We start from the raw sequence: 24,261 nt of genomic DNA, 5'->3' as shown, positions 1-24,261 counted from the left end.
AGGCGGCTGCCACTGTGCCGACTGCCTGTGTTTACGTGTGTGTGTGCGCGTGTGTACAGTAAGAGAGAAACAGAGAGCCAGGGGAGCTAGGTGGAACGGACGTCGCAGTAGGAGCTGTCGCTGGCTGAAGGCTGAAGGAAGGCACGGGCATAGAGAGAGAAAAGCGAAAAAATATAATAAAAGCAACAAAAACCCGCACAAGCGAAAGAGATACAAACACACACGCAACTGGCACATATACACACACACACACACACACAGGCGCCATCTACGTGTTAGTTTGGGGCTCAGCTCAGTCCGCCTCGCACAAGGAGCCAAGGGGGCGCGGACGGGCGGGCGTGCAGTGGCTGGCTGTCGAGAGGGGGGTTAACTGGTCGTAGGTTCGGTCGCCAGCAGTCAGCACTGGGGCTGAGTGGGGGCCGACGCCAACGACGACGACTACGGCGCTGGCAACAAAAACAGCTTGGAAAAGGAAAAAGAGTCGCAACAAAAGCAACAACACGAACTGATGTCAGAGGAGATGAGGGAGCCGTGGGGCGGGGGAGAGAAGAGAAGAGAGGGGAGAGCGGCGGGCACAGAAATTCTACGGGACTTGCTTGGATCGATGGAATGGAGCAACTTTTCTGGGCCCCGTCGCCTGCTCTCTCCCCCTCTTGGATGCTGGGCTAAAGCGGTACAACACATACATATGTATGGACATGCATACTGATGTACGTACATACATGCATATGTACAAGAAACGACGCTTTCACAGTAAAAGCTCTGACGCAGCGACGGCCGAGCCGATAAGGACAGGGAGCGAAGAGCACAGTGATCTCTGCTTAAGCAGGCCATAGCCGGGGATTGGTAATTGTGCGATATTTCTTTCATTTCCGTATGCCACCAAATCAATGACCTTGAACTTCAGAGATGCATCTGTGTGGTATGTGTGAGTGCAGGCAACAACATATTCTGGCGGCACGACACGTGATGAAGGTGCAACAGTTTCTGCATCGGCAATCAAATAAAGCTGCCTCGAAAGCTAAGGCTGCAATGCCAATGCCTGGGAGAAGAGGGACAGAGAGAGGGAGAGAGATGGTGAGAGAGGTAGGGTGTGGGTGTTGGCATCCACATCCACTGCCCCGCACTGTTGCGATTTTGTCGCGCTCACGCACACACAGAACAACAGCAAAATGAAACGGCAGCAGCCACAACTAACAGCAACAACAATCTCATGTTTTTGCCTTGTGGGGAGGGAGGCGGCGAATGTGGGCGGTTAACGTTTCTGCTGCTGCTGCTGTGGCTGCGGCTGTTGGAGCGGTGCGACGCTGCGCGTTTTATTGCGAGCGCCAAACTGCGCTGCTGCCGTCTATATGCCTGTTGTATGTGCCTCTACCTCTACCTCCTCCTACTCCTCCTCCTTCTCCTCCACTGCCTTTGCCACTGCCAGCTATGATGATGATGAGGTTGCCTTCTTGTTCTTCTTTACACGTCCTCCAACGACGGTCGGCCGCGTCGCTGTTGGGGCCCGCTTTTGTTGTTGCTGCTGGTGGTGCTGCTGCGGCTGCTCTGTGTCTGTGTGTATAAGTGAGTGCGCAAGAAGAGTGCGGGCCGGAGGGTGGGTGGAGAGGAATGGTCTCCCTGCTGCCTGGCTTGGCGCCGCTGCTGCCGTTGCCGATTCTGCTGCTGCTGGTGCTGCTGCTGCTGCTGTTGGGTTTGTGCATGCAGCTCATCGTCTCATTCAAGTGTCCAACTTTTGTCGAAGCGGTCATACAAAACGGCAGTCGGACGGTTTCTCGCTCGCAGTTTACTCTCTCTCGCTCTCTCCGTTGGCGTTCCGTTCGGCTCTCTGCTTACGCCTGTGTTGGTGGCTGGTGGAGCGGCCGGGGAGAAACACAGAACGCGGCTGGGCGGTCAGTAGAGCGCCTACACGCCTATAAAAAGACTTCGCCCGCCCCGAGCACTGTGGAACAGAGGTTTTGTGTTTTCGAATAACCGTTAGCTGAGCCAGCCAGTATACCGTTAACAGGATGAAGGACACGAAAGCGGCGCGCGCAATTAGCGAGTCCTCAACCACATCCGATAACACCTCCGACTTCATCGATATCGTGAAGCGGTACGACGTGGTCTACAACAACCACAATCCGGACTACAAGAACGTGGAAGTGAAGCTGAAGGTGTGGACGCAAATCGCGGACGAGATTGGGCTCTCAGTGGGTATGTACCAAAGATAGTACCTACTTAAGTAGGTCTAGAAATAGCAGCCCTGCGGAACACGCTTAGTCAGGGTATACAACATATGTACAAACATATTTATGTACATATTAAAGTATGTATTCAAAGGAACTTAGTCTTGTGCCTTGAATGCTCTGGCGGCGGTTGAAATTGAATTACGTAGAACACACACACATGCATACTTAGTCTACATACACATGCAGACATTCATATGTGTGTACCTGTCAGCCGCCAGCGGACAAACTCTGCCGCCGACTCTGCTGCGTCGCTGCGAATAGCGAACCGCCCGGCCTGATATTTTTCGTACGCTTGTGTTCGTACACCTACAAACATACATACATATGTACATGCATATATACAGACGAGGCGCTGGCGGGAGCGGGGAGCCGGGAGCAGGGACGTGGACAGGACGGGGGCGGGCAGCGCGACTGCGGTCGGCAAATTGCAGCGAGAAGCAGAAAAAAGAAGCAAAACACTGCCACTGGCACGCAGCAAAAACAAACAAGCACGGAAGAGCGAAACTGATACAAACTGCGCGCTCTGATGCTGAGAGAGAGCGGCCAAGCGACGACCGGACAGAGAGAGAGGAGAGAGCGCTTGTCAAAACAAAAATATTGCGCGGCGTTGCCAATTGCGAGCCAAAATAACAAACAGGCAACCACCTGTGCCAGACTTTCGTTAGAATTGAAAAATTGATTCTGCACGAGACCAATGATAAGGCTACGCGAAGCCACGGTTAGGCAATCATTAAATCCAGTACGTACTCCACGTGCTCGTGAATGTGTATGATAAAATTGTAATTGGCAGCATATGTGTATACACACACACATATGTGTACATACAGATACAGTAGCAGCCATTGCAAACCTTGCATTACCGGGAAATCGTGGCTGTGGCTTTTTTTTTGCCGGACGGAGGACCAGGCTCACGATTAAGTTGTCCTTTAAAATGTATACATAGAACCCATTGCAACGGGCTGCTAAATACATAGATTGATTATGATGATCACACCATCCCAACGTAAAAGTGCTTGGAACCGAGTTTTTGGAAAATTCTTTTATATTGCAATACTTACGAGCTTATTTAGTTTATAATTTATAATTTAACACACGAAAGTACTCCAAAGTACGTATTTTTCCTTCTATTCAAACGTTTTTGGTACCTTAAGATGGCGAAGATGCGTTTTCGCGCTCGGCCTTACTGCTGCAAGTTCGCTATCGATTTCGGAATTGTTGGTGGTTTTTGCACTGATAGGCAGAAAGCGCAAAAATAGCAAACCCGGTCACACTGTAAAGAACCGTCTAATAACGTACAATTGTTTTTGCAGAAGCATCAAAGCGAAAATGGAAGAACTTACGCGACAGTTACACAAAATATCTGCGCTCCTTTCGAGTGGGTACCAAAACCTCCAAGAAATACCAGTATTGGGCCCATGCCGATCACATGGAGTTCCTTAAGCCCTTCCAGGGACCTGGCAGGTAAGTGAACATTGATATGACCAATGGACCCTTCTTGATGGAATCTGTTGTTGATTGTAGAAACTCAGCCAACGGAAATGGAAAGTCAAACGATGAGGATGACACCGAATGCGACTTCGGCTACCAAGTTCTGGCCAAGGCGACCAGCAACGGCGGGGAGGACGAGCTGAAGATAACCATAGCTACGGCATCGGCCAGCAGCTCGGCAATGAGCACGAACACAGTGAACACATACACGACGGCCATGACAAGCACAGGGGCGCCCATACTAACACCCAGCCTGGGCGTGGCTACTCCACCGAATCTGATCTCCCCTGGAAGCAACACCGGAATGGGTCCTCATAACCATAACAGCAACAGCAACGGGAGCCTCAACTGTGCCGCAGTGGCTCCCCTCAGTGCCCAGACGCCGCCTGCCAGCACGAGCTGCAATAGCGCCGTGGTCCTGCCCCTGCCCGCCACCGTCAGCAAAGCCAACGCCAATGCCCTGGGCTCTCTGGCCACTCACCCTCACCTGCCCCTCGGCATGGGCGTGGGTGTGGGTGGACTGGCCCAGCAGATGTTCCCACTGGCCACGCTAAAGGCGGCTGCGGCCGCCGCTGGAATACAGCTGCCGCCCACTGTCACGCCTCCCAGCTGTAGTAACGCCAGCAATAGCAACGTGGGCTGCCTGATCATCGAGCCGCATCTGTTTGCGGCTGCCGACAACTTCAAGAAGGAGCTGAACGCAGCTGCTGCGGCCGGGACACCGCTCGGTCTCTTCCAGAACCTGGCCAATCAGGTCCAGAACGCGAATAACATAAGCCTAAACCGGCTGAATGGCAGCAATGTACTCCCTACTGGCCTGGGAGATCCAACACCACCACCTCCACCACCGCCCGTTACAAACGCCACGAAGGTGCGACGCGTCCAACCCTCGCCACAGACAGCGGCCATCAATTTAAGTTGCTCGGCTCCGGCCAGCCAGCAGCCGGCCCAAGCCAAGATGCGCAAGATCAGCGATCCGCGCTTCCCCGGCGACTGGGATGTGTCCGCCGTGTTGCAGGCCAACCGCGAGCTAGACGCCAATACTCTCTTCTTCCTGAGTCTGGCGCGACAGGTGCGTGCCATGCCCATGAAGTTCCAGTCACTCGCCAAGATGCGTTGCATGCGCATCGTCAGCGACATCGAGCTGGAGCTGGAGAACTATGACTGCAACGGCGGAGCCCCTCCCGACGAAACGGCTGCTGCCAACATGAAGTACTGCAGCATGGACACTCCACCCCCTCCGCCCACACAGGACGGATCCATGATGATGGCCCCGCATGCTATGGCTCCCGAGGGTTCCACGGAGCACTTTGTCTATGTGATGTCCCCCTCGCGGGTGGAGAGCATGATCGATATATCCTCCGACGAGGAGACCACGATAAATGGGGGCCCCTCTGTCGTGGGATCGGGATAGGTTTACTCGCATGGCGCGCTGTGCGTATTTATGTACAATTTATATTTAATTATACTATGTATCGCATTTAGATGCATTTTGACTTTTAATATTTGTATGTCCATTCTCAACCAAACTTGTGTTGCTTAATGGTAAAAATCTCTAGAATCCAGGTATTTGAAAGAATTTCATTCACGCGAAGTAGGAAACGCCACCTAATAGGAAGCCTTATATGCACTCACGCGAACTTGTCGCCGTCGCACTGGGCCTTGCATGTGTTGGCATGGCCATCCTCATCGAGTGCCGCACCTGGACGTTCCCGCTTCTACCTTTATGCTTGATGTCCTCCATTCAGCTCACCTGCAATCGGAATATTTAGTCGTTAATATTTCGTCACAGAAGTGCATTAAAATGGGAGTAGGGACTCACCTGGCACTTGCTATCGCCAACCTTGTCCAATCCGGGAACTCGGCAAACAGGCTGGGCTATTTATAGGGAGCGGTAGCGGTGTCAGAATGGTTGGCATTTTTGTGCTGAAGGATGACACGGTGGCCTTACAGCTTTCGTAGGAACTGTGCTACCAGTTGACCAGACATTTTGTGTTTGTTGAGTTGGGATTACCACCGTTCATCGTGGTCTCCTCGTCGGAGGATATATCGATCATGCTCTCCACCCGCGAGGGGGACATCACATAGACAAAGTGCTCTGTGGAACCCTCGGGAGCCATAGCATGCGGGGCCATCATCATGGATCCGTCCTGTGTGGGCGGAGGGGGTGGAGTGTCCATGCTGCAGTACTTCATGTTGGCAGCAGCCGTTTCGTCGGGAGGGGCTCCGCCGTTGCAGTCATAGTTCTCCAGCTCCAGCTCGATGTCGCTGACGATGCGCATGCAACGCATCTTGGCGAGTGACTGGAACTTCATGGGCATGGCACGCACCTGTCGCGCCAGACTCAGGAAGAAGAGAGTATTGGCGTCTAGCTCGCGGTTGGCCTGCAACACGGCGGACACATCCCAGTCGCCGGGGAAGCGCGGATCGCTGATCTTGCGCATCTTGGCTTGGGCCGGCTGCTGGCTGGCCGGAGCCGAGCAACTTAAATTGATGGCCGCTGTCTGTGGCGAGGGTTGGACGCGTCGCACCTTCGTGGCGTTTGTAACGGGCGGTGGTGGAGGTGGTGGTGTTGGATCTCCCAGGCCAGTAGGGAGTACATTGCTGCCATTCAGCCGGTTTAGGCTTATGTTATTCGCGTTCTGGACCTGATTGGCCAGGTTCTGGAAGAGACCGAGCGGTGTCCCGGCCGCAGCAGCTGCGTTCAGCTCCTTCTTGAAGTTGTCGGCAGCCGCAAACAGATGCGGCTCGATGATCAGGCAGCCCACGTTGCTATTGCTGGCGTTACTACAGCTGGGAGGCGTGACAGTGGGCGGCAGCTGTATTCCAGCGGCGGCCGCAGCCGCCTTTAGCGTGGCCAGTGGGAACATCTGCTGGGCCAGTCCACCCACACCCACGCCCATGCCGAGGGGCAGGTGAGGGTGAGTGGCCAGAGAGCCCAGGGCATTGGCGTTGGCTTTGCTGACGGTGGCGGGCAGGGGCAGGACCACGGCGCTATTGCAGCTCGTGCTGGCAGGCGGCGTCTGGGCACTGAGGGGAGCCACTGCGGCACAGTTGAGGCTCCCGTTGCTGTTGCTGTTATGGTTATGAGGACCCATTCCGGTGTTGCTTCCAGGGGAGATCAGATTCGGTGGAGTAGCCACGCCCAGGCTGGGTGTTAGTATGGGCGCCCCTGTGCTTGTCATGGCCGTCGTGTATGTGTTCACTGTGTTCGTGCTCATTGCCGAGCTGCTGGCCGATGCCGTAGCTATGGTTATCTTCAGCTCGTCCTCCCCGCCGTTGCTGGTCGCCTTGGCCAGAACTTGGTAGCCGAAGTCGCATTCGGTGTCATCCTCATCGTTTGACTTTCCATTTCCGTTGGCTGAGTTTCTACAATCAACAACAGATTCCATCAAGAAGGGTCCATTGGTCATATCAATGTTCACTTACCTGCCAGGTCCCTGGAAGGGCTTAAGGAACTCCATGTGATCGGCATGGGCCCAATACTGGTATTTCTTGGAGGTTTTGGTACCCACTCGAAAGGAGCGCAGATATTTTGTGTAACTGTCGCGTAAGTTCTTCCATTTTCGCTTTGATGCTTCTGCAAAAACAATTGTACGTTATTAGACGGTTCTTTACAGTGTGACCGGGTTTGCTATTTTTGCGCTTTCTGCCTATCAGTGCAAAAACCACCAACAATTCCGAAATCGATAGCGAACTTGCAGCAGTAAGGCCGAGCGCGAAAACGCATCTTCGCCATCTTAAGGTACCAAAAACGTTTGAATAGAAGGAAAAATACGTACTTTGGAGTACTTTCGTGTGTTAAATTATAAATTATAAACTAAATAAGCTCGTAAGTATTGCAATATAAAAGAATTTTCCAAAAACTCGGTTCCAAGCACTTTTACGTTGGGATGGTGTGATCATCATAATCAATCTATGTATTTAGCAGCCCGTTGCAATGGGTTCTATGTATACATTTTAAAGGACAACTTAATCGTGAGCCTGGTCCTCCGTCCGGCAAAAAAAAAGCCACAGCCACGATTTCCCGGTAATGCAAGGTTTGCAATGGCTGCTACTGTATCTGTATGTACACATATGTGTGTGTGTATACACATATGCTGCCAATTACAATTTTATCATACACATTCACGAGCACGTGGAGTACGTACTGGATTTAATGATTGCCTAACCGTGGCTTCGCGTAGCCTTATCATTGGTCTCGTGCAGAATCAATTTTTCAATTCTAACGAAAGTCTGGCACAGGTGGTTGCCTGTTTGTTATTTTGGCTCGCAATTGGCAACGCCGCGCAATATTTTTGTTTTGACAAGCGCTCTCTCCTCTCTCTCTGTCCGGTCGTCGCTTGGCCGCTCTCTCTCAGCATCAGAGCGCGCAGTTTGTATCAGTTTCGCTCTTCCGTGCTTGTTTGTTTTTGCTGCGTGCCAGTGGCAGTGTTTTGCTTCTTTTTTCTGCTTCTCGCTGCAATTTGCCGACCGCAGTCGCGCTGCCCGCCCCCGTCCTGTCCACGTCCCTGCTCCCGGCTCCCCGCTCCCGCCAGCGCCTCGTCTGTATATATGCATGTACATATGTATGTATGTTTGTAGGTGTACGAACACAAGCGTACGAAAAATATCAGGCCGGGCGGTTCGCTATTCGCAGCGACGCAGCAGAGTCGGCGGCAGAGTTTGTCCGCTGGCGGCTGACAGGTACACACATATGAATGTCTGCATGTGTATGTAGACTAAGTATGCATGTGTGTGTGTTCTACGTAATTCAATTTCAACCGCCGCCAGAGCATTCAAGGCACAAGACTAAGTTCCTTTGAATACATACTTTAATATGTACATAAATATGTTTGTACATATGTTGTATACCCTGACTAAGCGTGTTCCGCAGGGCTGCTATTTCTAGACCTACTTAAGTAGGTACTATCTTTGGTACATACCCACTGAGAGCCCAATCTCGTCCGCGATTTGCGTCCACACCTTCAGCTTCACTTCCACGTTCTTGTAGTCCGGATTGTGGTTGTTGTAGACCACGTCGTACCGCTTCACGATATCGATGAAGTCGGAGGTGTTATCGGATGTGGTTGAGGACTCGCTAATTGCGCGCGCCGCTTTCGTGTCCTTCATCCTGTTAACGGTATACTGGCTGGCTCAGCTAACGGTTATTCGAAAACACAAAACCTCTGTTCCACAGTGCTCGGGGCGGGCGAAGTCTTTTTATAGGCGTGTAGGCGCTCTACTGACCGCCCAGCCGCGTTCTGTGTTTCTCCCCGGCCGCTCCACCAGCCACCAACACAGGCGTAAGCAGAGAGCCGAACGGAACGCCAACGGAGAGAGCGAGAGAGAGTAAACTGCGAGCGAGAAACCGTCCGACTGCCGTTTTGTATGACCGCTTCGACAAAAGTTGGACACTTGAATGAGACGATGAGCTGCATGCACAAACCCAACAGCAGCAGCAGCAGCACCAGCAGCAGCAGAATCGGCAACGGCAGCAGCGGCGCCAAGCCAGGCAGCAGGGAGACCATTCCTCTCCACCCACCCTCCGGCCCGCACTCTTCTTGCGCACTCACTTATACACACAGACACAGAGCAGCCGCAGCAGCACCACCAGCAGCAACAACAAAAGCGGGCCCCAACAGCGACGCGGCCGACCGTCGTTGGAGGACGTGTAAAGAAGAACAAGAAGGCAACCTCATCATCATCATAGCTGGCAGTGGCAAAGGCAGTGGAGGAGAAGGAGGAGGAGTAGGAGGAGGTAGAGGTAGAGGCACATACAACAGGCATATAGACGGCAGCAGCGCAGTTTGGCGCTCGCAATAAAACGCGCAGCGTCGCACCGCTCCAACAGCCGCAGCCACAGCAGCAGCAGCAGAAACGTTAACCGCCCACATTCGCCGCCTCCCTCCCCACAAGGCAAAAACATGAGATTGTTGTTGCTGTTAGTTGTGGCTGCTGCCGTTTCATTTTGTTGTTGTTCTGTGTGTGCGTGAGCGCGACAAAATCGCAACAGTGCGGGGCAGTGGATGTGGATGCCAACACCCACACCCTACCTCTCTCACCATCTCTCTCCCTCTCTCTGTCCCTCTTCTCCCAGGCATTGGCATTGCAGCCTTAGCTTTCGAGGCAGCTTTATTTGATTGCCGATGCAGAAACTGTTGCACCTTCATCACGTGTCGTGCCGCCAGAATATGTTGTTGCCTGCACTCACACATACCACACAGATGCATCTCTGAAGTTCAAGGTCATTGATTTGGTGGCATACGGAAATGAAAGAAATATCGCACAATTACCAATCCCCGGCTATGGCCTGCTTAAGCAGAGATCACTGTGCTCTTCGCTCCCTGTCCTTATCGGCTCGGCCGTCGCTGCGTCAGAGCTTTTACTGTGAAAGCGTCGTTTCTTGTACATATGCATGTATGTACGTACATCAGTATGCATGTCCATACATATGTATGTGTTGTACCGCTTTAGCCCAGCATCCAAGAGGGGGAGAGAGCAGGCGACGGGGCCCAGAAAAGTTGCTCCATTCCATCGATCCAAGCAAGTCCCGTAGAATTTCTGTGCCCGCCGCTCTCCCCTCTCTTCTCTTCTCTCCCCCGCCCCACGGCTCCCTCATCTCCTCTGACATCAGTTCGTGTTGTTGCTTTTGTTGCGACTCTTTTTCCTTTTCCAAGCTGTTTTTGTTGCCAGCGCCGTAGTCGTCGTCGTTGGCGTCGGCCCCCACTCAGCCCCAGTGCTGACTGCTGGCGACCGAACCTACGACCAGTTAACCCCCCTCTCGACAGCCAGCCACTGCACGCCCGCCCGTCCGCGCCCCCTTGGCTCCTTGTGCGAGGCGGACTGAGCTGAGCCCCAAACTAACACGTAGATGGCGCCTGTGTGTGTGTGTGTGTGTGTATATGTGCCAGTTGCGTGTGTGTTTGTATCTCTTTCGCTTGTGCGGGTTTTTGTTGCTTTTATTATATTTTTCGCTTTTCTCTCTCTATGCCCGTGCCTTCCTTCAGCCTTCAGCCAGCGACAGCTCCTACTGCGACGTCCGTTCCACCTAGCTCCCCTGGCTCTCTGTTTCTCTCTTACTGTACACACGCGCACACACACACGTAAACACAGGCAGTCGGCACAGTGGCAGCCGCCTGCCTCGTCCTGGCGGCCGGCCCCCCTCCCACCGCTGTGTCAGCTCCCGGCATGCCTCTTCCATAGTCATCATCATCATCGCCATCATCATCATCGGCTTCTGCCAGCCCAGCCCCCACTACTCCCCCAAGTAGCAGCAGCAACAACATTTTGTGGAGAGATGTGCCGCAGGGTGGGGGAAGGTGGGACGTTGGGCGTTTTGCCCGTCGTTGTTCGGCGGCGGCTATGGCATGGCTATGCATGGGCGTATGTATTAGTTGTGTGTGTGTGTGTGTGTGTGTACTTCTGTCTCTCCGCTGCTGTTTTGGTTGTGTTTGTGGAGCAGGGGCGGAAGTGGGTAAGGGGGTGGACGGTGCAGAGAGCGGCCTACCTACCGCCGCTGGAAAACATGGTGTTGTTGTTGTTGTTGCTGCCTTTTGTAAATCGATAAACGATGTCCGGAGTGCGGCATAGTCGAGCGCTTTGCGTGTCCCTCCCTCTACACATGTACATACGTGTGTAAGTACATACATAGTATGTATGTATATGTTATGTATATGTATGTGTGATTTTGTATATACTCTGGTTGCATTACATATCATATATATAAATTGTACATATGTATATGTACAACATCGTGCCTTAGTGTGAGTGTTGGTCGGTGCAAAGCGGCCCAAAGCATGTGTCCCACGGCTGGTCAGCGGCGCTCTGGAGTTTGATGCAATCAGCCCACATATGCATGAGGGCAAACCCATACATACTCGCTTGCACCTGACCTGACCGCCATTCCTCTTTCGTCATGCCTTAGACCCCTGTTGACAAAATTTGCCTTAGAAATATCTACATAGAAATATCTATCTATCTTGAAATTTATCGTCAGGCAAAAGAAATCTTCCATCTTTCCATCTTCCAGCTCAAAATCAGATCCTAACAAAGATCCCGTTTATTGGGAGTACTGCCTGGCGGTCACCGCACGCCGAAAGGATATCCCGCAGGCGTACACTTTTGATTGATTGATTAAAATATTAATTTCTAGATTTACCTTAATCATAGAAATTCACAAATATAAATTCATGTGTTGACGGATTAGTATTGGCAATTATGAATTGCAAATTCCATTATAAGTTTTTGATAAGACGAAGATCCCTTTACTGAGCTGGACATGGCAAAACATCAATCTTTTCGGAGGCAACCTAATCTCAAGCGGGATTTCTTAAGTTTTTGGTTCCATTGACCTGTTGAAAGATCTTTCCTAAACGCATTTAGTAACTGGAACATGGATGAAATGCGTTCTCAAGTATGCCGACATACAATGTTTTGTCCAATACGAAAACGAAAGAGTAGCAGCTTCTAGCCCATATGATCTGGGGCTCACAATGATTAGCCAAGTATGCTTCTTACGGCATTAATTATAGATTATAACATGTATACGATGTGTTAATAATATTAAATTGTCTTTGGCTCCACTGTGCCACAGGCCAGTCCATATACGATTTGGAAACTTAAGTATTGCATCCATGTTCTCTCTCTGTTCTGTGAGACTTTTTATAGTGATATTTATGAATGAAATCCTGATGTGCTTAATTTTATGCTTTACTTACTTACTTATTGCTACAGCAACAAGTACAATATCATGATGGAGATACAGTTCCACTCCTATGAGAAGATTACATTGAAAAAGGATCAGGGACGACCGGGATTCTATCATTTGAATTTCCAGAATGTGCCCTGAAACATCTTTATAATGGAAAACCTGCTGAATGAATGGATTCCTCGGCAAAGCCCATGGATCCACTGTCAGGGGAAGGCGTGAGATCTACCTGCTGAGCTACAATAGGCGCAACAGCTGCCACACCATCCACGCCATGTCGTACGCCCGGGAGTTTCTTATTGATTTCGCGCAGGCCGCCGTCTTCTTAGCAATTCCAGCAAGGCCGAGATGGCGGAGGATGCGAGTGTTCTGAAGGAAGCTTTCAAGATTTTCTACACTTATTCCAATCACAAACCACTTCGAAACCAAATATCCGAGAAGCGCTTGCGCAACAGTTTTTTTTCAAATAAAAGAATAGATTTAGATTCATTTAGTTAGGATACATCGTATACGCAGAAAAATCTTGTGTCCTGTGATAAGCACGAGGAACTATCCAAAGAAATGTTTTTGTATGCATTAATGAACATTAAAGGCGAACGCGATGAGCTAATCCAAATGAGTGCGGGGACCCATTGGCCCCACAATGTCCACGTCCCTACCCAATACCCTCTGCCGCTCCTTGATCTGCTGCTGCTGGAATAGCAGTTGCACCAGGATAATCACATAGTTGGCCATGCCGCTGTACACCTGCAATGGCGAGACGTAGCTACTGGGAGGAACTCTTGGCAGAATATAGGGTTAGGGGCTCAGCTCACCAGGAAAATAGTGGACACACTGAGCGGTATGCTTCTCCCGATGAGGGCCGCCTGCCTGTTGTGCATGCGCCAATGCTGGAAGTCCTCCACCTGACTGCGGGCCAGTGGCTGTTGGGGAAAGTGCTGCGAGTAGAGGCCAAGGAGGCGGAGGCAGTTTCGCTTCTGCGGAGCAGGCACAAACAAGGATGATCTCCCTTAGTTATCGCATCAGAGCACTCACCTCCCGCTGAAGCAGATAGCCATAGGTGCTGGTGATGATTAGCTTGTAGGAGTGAAGTGTGACGTGGAGCAGCATGAATGTGTACTCTAGGTCCCAGGCCTCGGACGCCAGAACCTTCTGGCAGATCATGTACACGAAGCAGGTCATCAGGCTGAACTCGTAGAAGAACCCGGCGGCAGCCGCGAACCCAAACACGGCATTCAACTCTGCCAGCAAATGGGAGCAGCGCTTGGTGAACTCGAACAGCTTGGCAATCTTCCGATGGACCGTCGTTTGTGGACGATCTCTACCAGTACTCCCTTCGTACTCTTGATGGAGCAGCTTCTGGATGAGGCGCAGGCGCAGGCGCACGAAATCCATGATGGCAATGTGAACAAATCCCACCAGGCCCAGGGAGCTCGTCAGCAGGATGTAGGTGCCGGCCATCAGCAGGGTGGACGAGAGGCCGCAGGTGCACCGAGCCATGTCGAGGATGAGCGACAGAGAGAAGGAGAAGAAGCAGATAGTCACAATCACAGTCCCGTACCAGTACTTGGAGCGAGTACGCTGGTAGTTCCACCGCACGGAGGGAAACTCCTCGGAAATGTCCAGGTCGAAGCCCTGCATGTTGGCCAGCAGCTTGACGTGGCGGCGCCGCTGGACGTCCAGCGTGAGGAAGTTTTCCACGTAGGTAATCGAGCAGCTGAGGCACTCCCACATGATGATCACCTTGACCACGGGAGTGAGGTGGCCAATCATGGCGGCGGCCATTCGCTCATCCTCCAGCTTAATCAGCACGCTGCCCAGGTAGCCGCAGACGGCGAAACACCGGACGCAGACCGCATACAACACGCTCACAGGGGAAGAAGCTGCTCCGCCGTCACTCTGGGTGCGCACCCGGAAGGTCACCAGTCCCCAGTAGAAGAGCAGGCTGTAGAGGTTGCCGTAGCAGTAGATGAAGCCATCGCTCGACGACTTGCGGGGCTTCATGTGGCCGCCGCTGAATAATCCTGGCCAGAGGCGTGCAGAGGTTCTTATCCTCGCGTACAGAGGTAATTAAGAGCGATAGCATCGGACTAATTGAATACATCGTTTGTCAAGGGTGTTGCGCTTGTATAAAATGATACCAAAAGTCTATACACTTGGGTACATACATACGTACATACATATGTACACATAGGTATCACACATAATTTTTTTCTCTCTAAACGAATCAAGATCGGTCCAAGTGAAGTGCTAGAAACGCGAATATAAATAATGCCATAAATTATCAACTATAACATGGCTTTTTTTCTCCATGAGGTGGCTAAAAAAATTATTTAAAATTGAGATCTATGCAAGTATTTAAGCTGACTGCTACAATGCTGTAAAAACAGGCTGCTATGAAACTTAAAGTTTGCTGCTATGAAACTATTAATGCCGAGTAATTTCCGTCGTTGGCCTACACCATAGGAATTCCCTACGAAAATTCATTTATCTCAGCTCAATCTTTTATAGGACGATTAATATCAAGTCTATATAAACTTGGGGGTGCCGATGCTTTCGTTGTTGGGAACCTTACGGAAGGTAACCTACCGTTACATTTCATCCGATGTACAGAGTATAGGATTTGTTCTTTTTGCTTGTGCCCAAATGACAATAACCGAGGCGTACATAGGATTATATTATGAATTACTATTGATTAACCATTTATTACAAATATGTAGATATGACAGCACAACTGAACAGTATTTGCCATTGGCGGAGCGATTTTTATTTATTTAAAATTCATACAAAAGTGTATTGGCGTACTTTACTTCTTGGATTCGGGTTGTTGGCGGTGTTAGTGCTAGTGTTGATGTTGTTGGCATTCGGTGGGTTGCGGCGCAGTGCCTTCTGCAGGACATGGGCATCCGCGGGCTCGATGCGTTTGTAGTACTGCTCCTTGGTGTCGACGATTTCGAACCCAAATTTCTTGTAAAACTCAATGGCGCCATCGTTGTTGATCTGCACATGCCTGAAATGCGATCGATAGTCACTGAAAACCATACAATAATCTGTAATGTAATATTTGTGGTTCCCTTACAGAAAAATGCTGTCAAAGTTGCCGTCCTTCTCCGCGTAGTTCAGTATGTGCTCGAACATGACGGTGCCGATACCCAAGCGCCGGTAGGGCGACAGGCAGCCAAGTGTCATGATATAGAGGCGACGCTGGTTCTCCGTTGTATCGATGCGGCAGCAGACGGCCCCGACCACAATGTCGTTGTAGTAGGCCAATTTGGCCAATTCGCCAGCTTCCAAAACATCCACATAGAATTTGTCATTGTAGGAGACCGGGAACACAACTGTATTGAGCTTTTTCAGTTGTTTTATGTTATGCGGCGTAACGTCGCCCAAGTCGATGCTATTTCTACAAAATAAAAAAAACCAAGAAAATCAGACCCGAAGCGACGCACACTTTTAGGTTAGGATTTTTGGAGGGAGCTGTGGGTAGTGGTCTCTACAGAGGACAGGACAGCTCACTTACCGAGTCATAGTTATTCAGTAGCTCCTTACGATTTAATAATGCGCCTAGCGCCAATTAATTATGATAGAAAAATGTGTTTTAGCAGGACAGCTGTTCGGAATCGTTCTGCTAGCGTATGCTATCGGATTTGACATCGATAGCTTTGCGCACTTGTGAGCAAGTAATTGTATCGAAATCCCCTAACGCGTTTGTAAATAGAAAATTCTCAAACATTTAAATAATTCTCGTAAAAAAAAACAAGAATTCCGAGCAGTACATCAACATGAACCCCAACATGAACATGATGCCTATGTCGGGACCGCAGATGATGCAAGTGATGCAGTCGTCGCCTCAGCCCATGATGCCGGCTGTCCCTCCCGGCCCCGTGCCCCAACAGCCCTTGCAACAGCAACAACCGGCCGAGAAACTGGACAACATATCGCGGGTTAAAAGTCTACTGGGACCCCTGCGGGAGTCGATGTTCCTAACCATCCGATCGAGTGCATTCACGCTGCAGCAGAACAACCTGGCGGACAATTTGAAACGGGATACAGGAGCCCATGGGCATCATGTGCCACGATTCGATAAACATCTGGAAGACTTCTATGCCTGCTGTGACCAAATCGAGCTACATCTGAAAACGGCGATGCAGTGCCTGCAGCAGCAGAACTCCTCGAACCATTATCTGCCTGGTCTGGTTACGCCGATGCGAATGGAAAGCTTTATGCCCGAAAACGCCGGGCCTATTCCGTACCCCACTTACTTGAATACGGTGCGAGTGCACGTTCAGTCAGCGAAGGACATTCACGACACCTTGATTAGTGCCGCCCAAAATATATCCCAGGCTGATTGATAGTTGTAGTTCATTTAGTTTTCCATACTTATCTTATTTCAAAGCCTAGATCTAAGAACAGAAAAAACAAAACTGCAAAATAGCTGGTTACATTTACCATTTACCAGTAGCAATATTATAAGAACTGCTCGTGCAGGATATAATTACAATTAATAATAAATTATATAAACTTAGTGTGGAAAAATGTTAAATATCGGCATAAATTTCATCAATCTGCTAAATTTGCATTTGAACGCAGTTTAGGTGAAAGATATCGTGGTCTTTTTTTTTTAAGGAAAGGTGAAGGATAGGATGGACCTACAACAGTAAATATTATTATTTTCCGCAGTTAAACTCAATCTGATATCCTGTTTAAATAAAGGGGGCATCAGTGGGCTAAGTTCGCTCAAGCCAAAAAGCAAAACAGATAAAAACAAAAAAGGCGCAAAATCCAAAAAGGCGTACAAGAAACTGAAGTTTATTAACATAATAAAAATGTATTCGCATCGAAAAAAAGCACACCGTCCAGCAGTCTCTTTTCGGGAGTTTAGTAAGCTAATTAAGAACCTGCCGGACATTGCATTCGACGTGCAAAGCGACCAAGCTGAGGAAGGATCAAACAAAACGCTGGACGAGTGCGCCCAGTGGTACTACGAAGCCTTCTACAAGGATCCCAGTGTACGAAAGCGGTACAAGTTCAAGGTGCGCGCTTGTGCCAAGCTAAAGAAGGATAAGTTGCTCAGTCTGCCAGAGGCAGAAATAGATGAGACGCCCGAAGAGAGTGAGCATGAATCGGCTGATGGTGTTGCAGTCAAAGTGGAAAAGTAAGTATAAGTACCACCCAATGTATGCCACATTTTTGGCTAATTCTCTTAACCATTGACAGAATGGGAATGTTCAGGTTTCCCGTAACCTTCGAAGACTTTGCAAAGTACGCTGACAAGGATATGATATGCAAGCTTACGACTCAGAAGGAAACAAGCACAGAAGACATACAGCCCGATAGCAAACAGAAACGAAGTCAGTTGCAGAAATTCTACAACTCATTCTACATGTTTCCAGAAGAGCGAAAGTCCACCAATATATTCCCTGAGGCACCGCCTGCTCTTTTAGTGAAGTTGCTAAGACCTGGCTATCCCGTAGATGAAGCAACAGGCAGCAGTTTAGCAGAGCATAAAAAAAAGGGTCCAACAGTCCAAGAGCACGAGAGGCATCGGGAGCCTGAAGCTCCTGAAGGTCCTGAAGCAACCAGGTAAGTCCACGCTATAAATACAAATGTTCCCCCAGCAGAGCGCTTCAATTTTTACGCTCGACAGCGACTTTCCCATTGTGAGCTTCCAAGTATTCGAGAAACATCTGGCGAACCTCTACGATATTGTGTGGCAGCTGAAGCTCAACGATCCCGAGTATGTGGTCAAGGACTTTGAGGAGGGGGCCTATTGCTATTACTTGGCATTTTATCTAACGCCGGAGATTCGTGACAGATACAAGTACATCCTAAAGCCGTGTACGTCGGACCTGAGTGCCCGCCTACTTGCCATACCCAGCCGCGAGGAAGCCGAAAAGCTCAGGCGAAATTTGCCAGAGTTGATTAAACCATCGCCAGATCTGGAGCGACCCAAAAGTCCCGATTTGGTCACAGAACCAGCAGTGGCACCTGTCGACTTTAAGTTTTTCAAAAAGTATATCGTGAATCTGGATGACATCAGTCAGCAAATGCGATGCTGCGACGAGTACAAGGACTTATCCGAAGAGGAGTGTGGCGCGGAATACTTCAGGCAGTTTTATAGCTCGCCAGAAATACGCGAACGATTCCAGTATAAACTGAAGCCTTGTCCCGGAATGGTACGCGGAAGATTGCTGGGTCGACCGGCCTGCTCAGACGGGTAAATGAAAATATGAAGGCATTTCACATTTAATTTGAAAATGTTTGTGCATTGCAGGCCATCGAATGGAGCTGAAAAGGCAGCCGAACAGAACCGACCAGCTCCAATAAAGGAAAGCAGTCGTCAGTCAGACCCGTAAGTGTCTCTGTTTTCAATGCTTGTGTGGCTTTTGATTGGTAGATTACATCTATATTTATGTTTTAGCGAGCCTCTGCCTGAGGAGGAGCATTGTGTCGAGTTAGAAATAATGAATTATGATTGTCTAAAGATTTAAAATCCCTTTTTGTTTGCTTTCAGAAACGATAACAACAACAATAAAAAGTTTCCAGTTACGTTCAAGGAGTTCAAGCGTAATGTGACGAATCTCAGCGAAATTGTACAGAAAATGCAGCATAGCGAGGAGTACAGAGAGAAGTCCGAAGAGCAGTGTGCTAAGGAGTACTACCAGGGGTTCTATTCCATGCCCCAGATGCGTGAACGCTTCGAATGTAAGTTCAAGCCCTGTCCCGCCAAGAAGTGCAAGCTGCTGCTCCGCTATGCAGTGGAACATCCTGAACCATCCGAAGAGCAGTCTGAAAACATTCCGCCTAAGAAGACAATGTGGGTATATTCGCTTATAATGCAAGATTTTCATTTGAACAGGCATTATCTTAATTGTAATTTCAGAAAGCCGTCTTCTTTGAGCTCCGCGCGTGATGACGTAGTAACTATTGGGTAAGAGAATGCCATATCTTTTTTGTGACCACACTAATAATCTCGTGCTCTTCTCTCTGAAGCTCTGCTCGCTTCAAGTTTCCCGTGTCCTTGGGGGTATTCAGGCGCTCTATAAACTACGACGAAATCGTCCGGTCCCGGCTGGGAAAATCTACCGTCAAGCCGCAGCTCCAGGCCCAGACTGCCAACCCGCAGAACCCACAATACGAAAGGTATTTCCGTCAGTTTTATGTCGGGTTCTACGCATTCCCCTATTTTCGCAAGCAACACGCATATCGATTCAACTGTGGGGGGGACGAAGAGCTGCTGAAAAAGCTGTGCGACTATGCAGTACCATTGAATGAGAGTGCCAAGCAGAAAGTGGAAGACGTGCAAAAGCGCCGACGATCGATTGGTAGTCGTGGAAGACCAGAAGCTGAACCTACTTTGAAGCGCAAACCAGCTCTGTTAGAGCGCTGTGGCGTCTCACCACAGATTTCCTTTAAAGTATTTTCCAAACTGTTGTATCTCGAAGATGCAGTTAGCAAAATGCAGCTGCATCCACACTTCGCTGCAATGACGGAAGCAGAGTGCCAACGGCTGTACTACGAGGCCTTCTATAGCACGCCCAGCATACGGGACAAGTATCCTTGTAGAATAAAGCCCTGCCCGGCCGGCATGAGGGCCAACCTACTGCATATCCCCCCCAAGCCGGATAACCTGTCTAATCTCAGATACCCGCAGAGAAACGTATCTGGCCAGCGTCCGAGCACTCTAGATTTTGACAGATTGTATGCGGATAGGAAAGCAGAGCTTGATGGGTAAGAAATTTGAGTTTCCTAGCCCCAGGATTCTTTAGATGCATTGTCTCTCTTCCTTTCTTTCAGCAAACAAAAGCTTAACGTGGTCAACTACGTGCCCCACAATCTGAGCTCCTACATAGCTCGTCGTGTTGCATGTCCCGAGAGAAGAGCTGTCGTTGAGAAGTACATAGTCGAAACGGTAAGGGATTTGAATGAGGCAGCGGCTATCAGTGTCTCGGGGCTGGATACAGCTAGGAGGGAAATCGGTGAAGAAGAGAAGACAGAGGCTACACCAGTGGCTGCAACGATAGGCGTAGGAACTACAGCAGCGACTGGCCGTGAACCTGCAGAATGTCCAGCAGCCTCTATTGAAGTTGAAGGGGAAGTTGAATCTCCAAAAGAAAACAGAGTAAGGGGCGACACTGTGCCAGAGAGTACAACAGCAAGTGTTCCAGCCAGCAGCGCGAACAATCAGTGCTCTACTACTCTACCAGAGGTTGAAAAAACGACGAATCCAGGGACCACTACGTCTGTAACAACATCTAATGAAGTGCAGACAGCAGCATCTGAGCAAACAGCAGCAGCAGCATGCAGCTCCGCAGAAACAGTGCATTCTGAGGCATCTGCAGTCACTTTGAGCCACCTTATTGAACAACTTGAACAAACAGTGGAAATCTTTGCTGCGCCGAGCTACCAGGTAGGATAGGCAACAAGCAGCGATTGGCGCAACCAAAAACTAAACCACACCCTGTCTGTCCCTTAACAGGAGCACACTATCAAGCATTTAATCTTCCAAAGCACCGGCCTAAGGAGAACGATTTGGCGCATACTCTTCCAGCTGAGCCAAGAGGAGTTCCGCACCTACACAAGCATCCACAATGGCGAGGCTCTCTATGAAAACGAAGGCATGCTGCAGCGATGTCATCAGCAGGTTGTGGACCAAGGCTATTGGCCACTTAATTTGTATGTGAAGCTGCCCATGTTGCGCCGACTATTGCACAGCAAAGGAGTGGAAATGCAGTCGCTGGATCTGCTGCAGCTGTCGCCAAAGATCTTGCATTGGAGCGATCTAATGCTGCTCACCGATTTCGATGAAATTGTTGAGCAGCATTACGCGGATCGCACCGGCAAGCAGATCGACGATGCGGAATTGCTGTTCCAGGAACGTGAGCAGTTTTATGCGAGCTGCTGGACGCATGATCAATGGATACGCCAAGTGCCGAAGATCACGAATGAAGCATTAAATGAGCCAATCTTTGGTGATGATTCTGCTGTTGCAGGTGCAGTATTAAGTAAGTGTTTTACATTTGATTCGTGGGTATATTCTAAATGTGCATTATATTGCCAGAGCTACTCTATCGAGTGGAGGAAAGCCAGGCCTCGGCGATAACTATTGAGTCAGACAACGCCACACCCACACAATCTGGTAAGTTGTTTGCCTGGTTGCGCTTGTCCACTTACGCAGCCTTTACGCAGTCTACTCTGCTTGTAATTACAGAAGTATACATTTGCCCACCCACTGAGCTCAACGCTCAATCTACCAACTTTGTGGATATGGACGAAGTGGTTCCGGCTTCACAAATGCCAGACACAGAGAATGATCCGCTTAGGGAGAGCATGCAGGTTCCGGTCAAGCAGGAGGCAATTAAGTTCCTCGACAAGTTGCGCGGCAGCTGTATCAACAGCCAAGACTTCCTGTGGGAGAGCATTGATTCAAACGAACAAATTATTAACTTGGATGACAGTCAGGAGTCACTTTCGGGCCTAGCTTGCTTTGCCATCCGCAAAGCGACAGAAATTGCGCCATCGAATGCAAATGCATTTCCACAGTTTCCTGAAAGTGAAAACCCTAATATATCCACGGAGTCAGAAATTATAGAGTCTCAGCCTGAGGCAGAGCCGCAGCTGAATGTAATGCAGAAGGAGGCGCTGGTGCCGCCTCTAAACGAGCCCATAAAACGCAAAGATAAAACGTCTGCCTCAAACGAAGTGGGCAAGAAGCCGCGTCTGAGAACGAGAACGAACGAGAAGGTGCCGCAGTTGCGACACGAGTTCCGCGCCCTTCCGCTCCAAGCCGTGGTAGGCTTGGGATCCACAGACTCTGCTCCCGGGCTAGAGGACGAGCAACCAACCACTTCCTTGCAAGTCGCTTCTGCCAAGGAAAAGGAGCCTACAATCACCGCTTCGCAGGATTTTGCTTTAGACAACACCCTTCTAGCATCCTCCCAGCTGGACGCCCTATTGGATGCTCCAAACGTTACGCTGCGCAAGGTAAATGAAAACGCTATCACTGTAACAGGTAGTGACAAGATTAGCGACCAGGGGCCCCCGCCTGTGCTGCAGATTTGCGTTATCTTTCGAGAGGTGGAGCGCTACCGATACTTCAGAGCACTGACAACAGAACAGATAATCAAGCACAGGATCGATGGCTATATCGTGGGCAGTTCCTATCATGATGCGTTGATCAAGATAAACGGCATGTTGTGCAACGTGCGGGGTGCCCTGATGGAAACCCTATTTCCCTATATGTCGGCTCGACTGCGATCTGATTTGCAGGACATCCTCTGTGATCTGGGGGCATACATCTACAATAGTCGCTGGCATGCGTACAATGATGCCCTCCAGGACCTTCGAGCTCGTGTTCTGTCCATGTTTATGGACGTGGCCCCCCAGTTTGCATACTTCCGCGCCGAGTTCGACAATGCGACTCGAGAATGGGCCACCTGCAGCACGATCGATTGGTGGGACCCGGAAATCGTTGGGCCACGGCCCAGAGGCGACGTCGGGACGGTGCTCAAGCTAGGGGTACTCGGGCGCATGAAAGAATTAAAGGCGCAACTGCGTTGAATTTTTGTTTTGTTAATAAATAAAGTGTTTTCCGTTATCCCACAACCTAACAAATTTTGTTTGCATCTTTTCAGAAACCGTAATGCCATTACAAGTTTTTTATTTTATGCATCGGTTGGCTAAGGACGAGAGGCAGGATGAATATAAGGCCATCAAAGCACTTCACGCTCTGCCGGTTGAAAAGAAGCTGCATTGCCAGGAGTTAAGAAATCGTGTGCCGAAATATGACGGTTCTGGCGCGATCAGGGGAACCCCCTATTTAGATCCTCTTCAAAGGAGCTTGCTCCAGATGCGGAGGCGGAAAAGCTCCTCGGTTGCTTGGAATGCTAAATCAGTCAATGATCAAGAGAAGACCGATCCCATTCATGAAATGTAAATGAATACACATTCCTGTGCTGTGATCCATTCTAATCAATTTGCATTATTTCACAGAGTCTGGCAGCAGTGGGGGCTACATGATTGCCAAGGAAGCCATACCACAAGAAAAAATCATTTTCAGGGAGCAGGCCACCATTTTCCATGGCATGCTAGTGGCCCAGGACATCAGTCAGGACAAAAAAAGATTGTGAGGATACTAGTTAATGTTAGGTATGCTTGTAAATATGTCGATACTACTTGTACAATTCTCGATTTTATTATTTTTTTTATTTTTTTAGTTAATATTTAATTACCCATGAATCGCCATTATCCAACGAGTTCCGATTTCAAATCTAACAATTGTATTTTTTTTTATATTTCTAAATTTATTTAAGCCAAATATCAGTTTAACAACCTTCATTTAAATACATTTTGTAGTCAAAAAAAGCCAAAAACAGGTACAATTTTAATTGTGAAATTAAAACTAATAGTCTTATTTTGCTTGCAGTGTTATTACTGCATTTATTTAATAAAAAAAAAACAATTTTTGAAATGTTTAATTTTTACTTTAATTCCTTATGAATCCTTTATCAAAACCATTTGCCAATACAAATAACAATTTTACTTTGTTTTTGGTTTTATTTCTAAATTTATTTAAGCCAAATATTAATTTAACAATTTTAATTTTAACATAAAGAAGCCAGAAAACAAAATAATAAATAATAAACAATTTTTAAAAGTCAAACCGCCATATCTTTTTAACCAACTTACCGATTTATTTGAAATATTTTTTTTTTGCATTGATGATTCATTGTTAATATAGCAAGAAAGTTTGTGGTTTCCAGGACACATATTTCAAGGCTTTTTATTAATTTTTTCAAAAACATTACAATATGATCGTACTATATACATATGTATCTAATCGTAGTAATATAT

The 24,261-nt window shown here is 49.0% G+C and overlaps 6 protein-coding genes across 9 annotated transcripts; 3 read left to right on the top strand and 3 right to left on the bottom strand.

Annotated features, from left to right (window-relative positions):
- The first annotated feature begins 1,710 nt into the window (after positions 1-1,710).
- LOC108159511 lies at positions 1,711-5,216 on the top strand. The gene is made up of 3 exons (XM_017292870.2): positions 1,711-2,196; positions 3,542-3,692; positions 3,753-5,216. The coding sequence occupies exons 1-3, from the start codon at positions 2,010-2,012 to the stop codon at positions 5,131-5,133; spliced, it is 1,719 nt and encodes a 572-aa protein (XP_017148359.1). The 5' UTR covers positions 1,711-2,009; the 3' UTR covers positions 5,134-5,216.
- On the bottom strand, positions 5,200-9,140 carry LOC108159515. The gene is made up of 4 exons (XM_033390637.1): positions 8,645-9,140; positions 7,149-7,299; positions 5,542-7,088; positions 5,200-5,472 (listed from the first exon to the last, which is right to left on the bottom strand). Exons 1-3 carry the CDS (start codon positions 8,829-8,831, stop codon positions 5,690-5,692), a joined length of 1,737 nt encoding a protein of 578 aa, XP_033246528.1. The 5' UTR covers positions 8,832-9,140; the 3' UTR covers positions 5,200-5,472; positions 5,542-5,689.
- Positions 9,141-12,906: 3,766 nt separating this feature from the next.
- On the bottom strand, positions 12,907-14,412 carry LOC117187814 (putative gustatory receptor 47b). Its single transcript, XM_033390673.1, has 3 exons — positions 13,444-14,412; positions 13,224-13,385; positions 12,907-13,155 (listed from the first exon to the last, which is right to left on the bottom strand). Exons 1-3 carry the CDS (start codon positions 14,410-14,412, stop codon positions 13,015-13,017), a joined length of 1,272 nt encoding a protein of 423 aa, XP_033246564.1. The 3' UTR covers positions 12,907-13,014.
- Positions 14,413-15,125: 713 nt separating this feature from the next.
- LOC108159513 (probable N-acetyltransferase san) lies at positions 15,126-16,045 on the bottom strand. Its single transcript, XM_017292873.2, has 3 exons — positions 15,929-16,045; positions 15,488-15,811; positions 15,126-15,418 (listed from the first exon to the last, which is right to left on the bottom strand). The coding sequence occupies exons 1-3, from the start codon at positions 15,934-15,936 to the stop codon at positions 15,190-15,192; spliced, it is 561 nt and encodes a 186-aa protein (XP_017148362.1). The 5' UTR covers positions 15,937-16,045; the 3' UTR covers positions 15,126-15,189.
- A 57-nt stretch (positions 16,046-16,102) lies between these two features.
- On the top strand, positions 16,103-16,951 carry LOC108159512 (mediator of RNA polymerase II transcription subunit 29). The gene has a single exon (XM_017292872.2). It carries the CDS (start codon positions 16,191-16,193, stop codon positions 16,758-16,760), a length of 570 nt encoding a protein of 189 aa, XP_017148361.1. The 5' UTR covers positions 16,103-16,190; the 3' UTR covers positions 16,761-16,951.
- A 145-nt stretch (positions 16,952-17,096) lies between these two features.
- LOC108159510 (protein telomere ends associated) lies at positions 17,097-23,818 on the top strand. Of its 4 annotated transcripts, XR_001775332.2 has the most exons (14): positions 17,097-17,563; positions 17,626-17,991; positions 18,056-18,625; positions 18,683-18,760; positions 18,923-19,225; positions 19,292-19,339; positions 19,402-20,139; positions 20,206-20,818; positions 20,888-21,413; positions 21,470-21,547; positions 21,620-22,392; positions 23,043-23,340; positions 23,401-23,556; positions 23,625-23,818. XR_001775332.2 is itself a non-coding variant. In XM_017292869.2 (11 exons), exons 1-11 carry the CDS (start codon positions 17,235-17,237, stop codon positions 22,966-22,968), a joined length of 4,998 nt encoding a protein of 1,665 aa, XP_017148358.1. In that variant the 5' UTR covers positions 17,097-17,234; the 3' UTR covers positions 22,969-23,011. The 4 variants fall into 4 exon arrangements, 2 of the variants coding, with proteins under 2 accessions (XP_017148358.1, XP_033246527.1); XR_004472359.1 differs by having other exon boundaries at positions 23,401-23,818; XM_017292869.2 differs by lacking the exons at positions 23,043-23,340; positions 23,401-23,556; positions 23,625-23,818 and having other exon boundaries at positions 21,620-23,011.
- Positions 23,819-24,261: the final 443 nt, after the last annotated feature.

This window comes from Drosophila miranda, chromosome 3, assembly GCF_003369915.1.
Source record: "Drosophila miranda strain MSH22 chromosome 3, D.miranda_PacBio2.1, whole genome shotgun sequence".
In the NCBI taxonomy this organism is placed as follows: Eukaryota; Metazoa; Arthropoda; class Insecta; order Diptera; family Drosophilidae; genus Drosophila; species Drosophila miranda.
The sequence above is the reverse complement of the archived record's forward strand: the minus strand, read 5'-3'. Positions and strand labels throughout refer to the sequence as shown.